Source organism: Vicia villosa, linkage group LG3 (assembly GCF_029867415.1).
Source record: "Vicia villosa cultivar HV-30 ecotype Madison, WI linkage group LG3, Vvil1.0, whole genome shotgun sequence".
Lineage (NCBI taxonomy): Eukaryota > Viridiplantae > Streptophyta > Magnoliopsida > Fabales > Fabaceae > Vicia > Vicia villosa.
The window spans coordinates 192,361,281-192,365,200 of NC_081182.1; the positions used below are offsets into that span (position 1 = coordinate 192,361,281).

The window sequence follows — 3,920 nt, forward strand, 5'->3', positions numbered from 1 at the left end:
ACACTAACAGACCAAACATATTATAATAAATGACCATTCAGATTATTGAAGAAGAATGAAGCATACTCGCTTGCCTGGTTAATAATATGTCTCGTCGGGTCCAATCGGCGGTGGAATTGTCCGTCATATACCTCTCTATTCCTCCAGAACCAAAAATTATACCAAGCAAATGCCCAGACACTTCCAAGCAGCATCATTATTTAAGTTCCATATGGCCCAATTTTGGAATTTCGACACCAACATCAACTAAACACCGAGATTCATCAATCCATATATCACTTCAATCCATATGGTCTGCAAGATCTTTGAGGATCACTTCACTGTTAAACATCAAATACATACAGAGTGTTATTATTGTGGCCAATAAAAAATTAAGAAAAAAATGAACACATGGGTTGTACTTGCCTCTGACAAACATCACATTTCTACAGCTCAATCTAATGCTGCCGAATACGATCAATCCTCACATTAGGGATGTGACTAATTGTATGCCAACGCTCTCCTCCCTCCTTTTTGTACTTCTCTTCAAGTAATGGACAATTTTCAATGTACAAACTATCAAGGGAGTTGGGTAGACCCTCCTCCGGCAAACTCTCAAGACTAGGGCAGTTTTTAATAGATATACCACTGAGAGATTTGAGGTGGAGAAATCCCTTGTAGTTCAATATTCTTAGCTTTGAACATTTATCCAAGATAAGAAAATTCAGAGTTGGTGGCAGTAGATTCTGCTCGGGGAATGACTTCACGTTTTCAAAATCATCACTAACTATGAAATGAGTCAAAGAATTGAGTTGGAATAAACCCCACTCCTCTCTGGAAGCAATTAATTTTGGGCAATTGCATATATCAAGGGACCACAACTTGGAAGCCAAACCTCCCATAAGAAAAGACTCCAGCCTTGGACAATCCAACAACTTTAGAATACATAGATTGGTGAACAAGTGTAGTGAAATAGGCAACGAGGAGGAGGACTGCCATCCTCTTATTGAAAAATCCCAAAGAGAATTATAACACAAATCTAAAGAGGGACATTCTACCAAGTCCTTAAAATCCAACGACAACACTTTCAGAAAGGGATTGTTGATTAAATGATCCATGGAGAACTCAACATACTGATTTTCACCAAGGACAAACCTTTTCAAGCTTGATGACAACTCAATCCGCTCATAATTCCGTAGATCCAACACTATGATTTTATCATAATTGAGAATTGACACGTCCACCATTTTGCACCCACCTATAAACAATTTCTGTAATGAAGGAAGATGTTGAGGCAGTGATACCCTTTTCAATTTTGGACAATCATTTATAGAAATCTCTTTAAGCCGAGGAAACCCTTCAATACATACCCATTCCTCCCATTCAGACAAACAGTCAAATTTCAAAACTTCAAGGAACTTGAATGGGACATTTGTTGAGTTATTGCCAAAGATCTTTATTCCATTACAGTTCTTCAGTTTAAGAGATATTAAATTGGGTAAATCACACCCCCTTATCCAAGTTGGAAACATATTGCCATTGTAGTTCTTAATGGTGAGCCTCTTCAGATTGATATTTGGTTGAAGGGCATCCAAGACAGACACATTGCTTTCCACTATTGAACCATCAAATATCATATGTATTTTTTCTAAAAACTTCTTATCTTGCAAACGGCTCTTTACGGCATGTGTTGGATCAGTGACATTGTTCAATCCTGAAAGACTAATTTTTCCTTGAAGAAGATTGAGACTTTCTAACTCCTCAATATCAGACCCACTCGACTCTCCCACAACAAAATTAGTCAGCGTTTGTAGATGGTTTAGTTTCCTTATCTGCTTTGGCATCTTCTTTATTGCAGTTCCTTCCAGATTAAGATGGCGTAAACAGTCAAGTTTGTAAAAGTCTAAAGGCAATTCAGTCAAATTACCACACATTTCCATTTCCAGTCCCTCTAAGTTATAAAGCTTACAGATAGAGTCGGGCAACCTTTTAATATCTGTCCAAGACAGGTCTAGATAGCGCAAAAGATTTAAACTGCCTATCTCATATGCTAGTTCTAGCTCTCCGGATGCATTTTCGTAATCACTAAATGATAACATCCGCAAATATTTTAATTTTGAAAACATATCACATTGCATATTGTTGCTTATCATGAAGCATTCGCCACCATACGTTGGTGATTCTACCAACAAGCTGTGTAATCCCTTAGCTCTATAAATGTGCTTTAATATCCCATCGTCGACTTTCAAATCAAGAGAACACCAAATGTGGCGTGTCTTTTCAGATATATCTTGCACCTTATCACCCTTCACTTCTAAGCAAAACTCTCCAGACTCTGATTTTGCCAAGTCATTGACAAGATCATGCATGATAAAAGAACCATCAAGATCAAAATCTAAGGATCTTTGAAAAAATGAAATTGATTCTAGATCATCGAATATTTCACTTCCCAATTCTTCTTTACTTTTGTAGGAATTCAACAAACCATTTGCCATCCAAAGTTTGATTAACTTATTCTTGTCAAACTCATAACCCTTGGGAAATATGGAACAATATGCAAAACAACGCTTCGAATTTGAAGGAAGATTATGGTAACTCAGTCTCAATACTGGATTTATGTTGCTGTCTCTCTCTGATAAACACCACATATCAGTCTTCAATATTTTCTCCCATTCACTTTTAGAGAATTTTTTTCTCAAGAGGTTCCCCATTGTTTTAACAGCTAATGGCAACCCTCCACACTTGTCTACAATCATCTTTCCAATTGATTCAAGATCTGGATAATCACTTGCGTTTCTGTCGTGAAAAGCATGTGTCACAAATAAACTCCAACAATCACTCTCCTCCAGTTGTTCTAATTCAACTAACTTGCCAGATTTCATGGCTGATGCATCATCCTTACTTCGTGTTGTCACGATCATCTTACTTCCAGAAGATCCTTTATTAAAAGGAATTAGTAACTGCTCCCAACTTTTCTCATTAGCTTTCCAAATATCATCTAGAACAAGCAAATATTTCTTTCCCATTACTGTTTGTTGCAATTGACGTTGGAGTGATTCCAAGCTTTCACTATCTGTTGGAGAATTAAATTGCTCTAGAATTTCTTTAGTGAGCCCAAAAATATCAAATGGATTTGAAACATAGATCCAAGCTTTAAGTTCAAAGCTGTTTTGCACCTTGTCGTCATTGTAGACAAGCCGAGCAAGGGTTGTCTTACCCATCCCACCAAGACCAACTATAGTGTTTAACCTTGCTCTTTCGTTGTGCACTTTTAGCAATCTCATCCAACAGCTGATCTACTTCATGTTTTATATGATCAAGCCAAATCTTCACATTTTGGTTCTGGTATTGCCTTCTCTCTGCATCATTAAGCACTTGATTGATAGAATTCAATGTGATTTCAAGTTTATTCACCAACCGTTTATTGAAGAGGTCTTTGTAATCTCCTGAGGCAACCCTCTCAACAATTACTTGGATAACAGGTGTAAGAAATGCTCCTGCAACCATCAGTTCTGCCATGGCTACCTGTAAGTTGGTAATATGTTAGCTTCTGCTAAGCATAATGGAACAGAAACTATCTTCTAAGCATTGTTGAAATACAATCAAACACTTAAAACATATATACTACATAAAGTGTAAACTACTAAACATATATTAAAAATAATTATTTATTTGATTAATGCTCTTATATGAAGACTCTCTTATTGCAAACAACAAAATCATTTGTAACTTTTATATCTCTTAAAACTGGAGAGTCAAAAGAAATTAAAAAATTGAAACCAACTTTGTAACTCATGCATGCACTAAATGTAACATATTGTCTTATGAAGGAAAACTGTATATTTTGTAGAGTATATTGTTTAAAAACCAGTAAAAAGCTGAATAAAAAATTAAATAAATTATTGATATTAATGCATTAATCTAAATAAATTATTAATATT

General features: G+C 35.8%; 1 protein-coding gene across 1 annotated transcript; it reads right to left on the reverse strand.

The window, feature by feature from the left end:
- Positions 1-290: 290 nt before the first annotated feature.
- LOC131659621 (putative disease resistance RPP13-like protein 1) lies at positions 291-3,498 on the reverse strand. Its single transcript, XM_058928788.1, has 3 exons — positions 3,332-3,498; positions 406-3,234; positions 291-320 (listed from the first exon to the last, which is right to left on the reverse strand). The coding sequence occupies exons 1-2, from the start codon at positions 3,496-3,498 to the stop codon at positions 438-440; spliced, it is 2,964 nt and encodes a 987-aa protein (XP_058784771.1). The 3' UTR covers positions 291-320; positions 406-437.
- Between the last annotated feature and the right edge of the window lie 422 nt (positions 3,499-3,920).

Coding starts and splice junctions, on each gene's coding strand:
- LOC131659621 (XM_058928788.1), bottom strand. CDS start 3,498: ATGGCAGAACTGATGGTTGCAGGAGCATTTCTTACACCTGTTATCCAA. Junction 3,235..3,331: donor CTTAATGATGCAGAGAGAAG/GCAATACCAGAA, acceptor GCACAACGAAAG/AGCAAGGTTAAACACTATAG.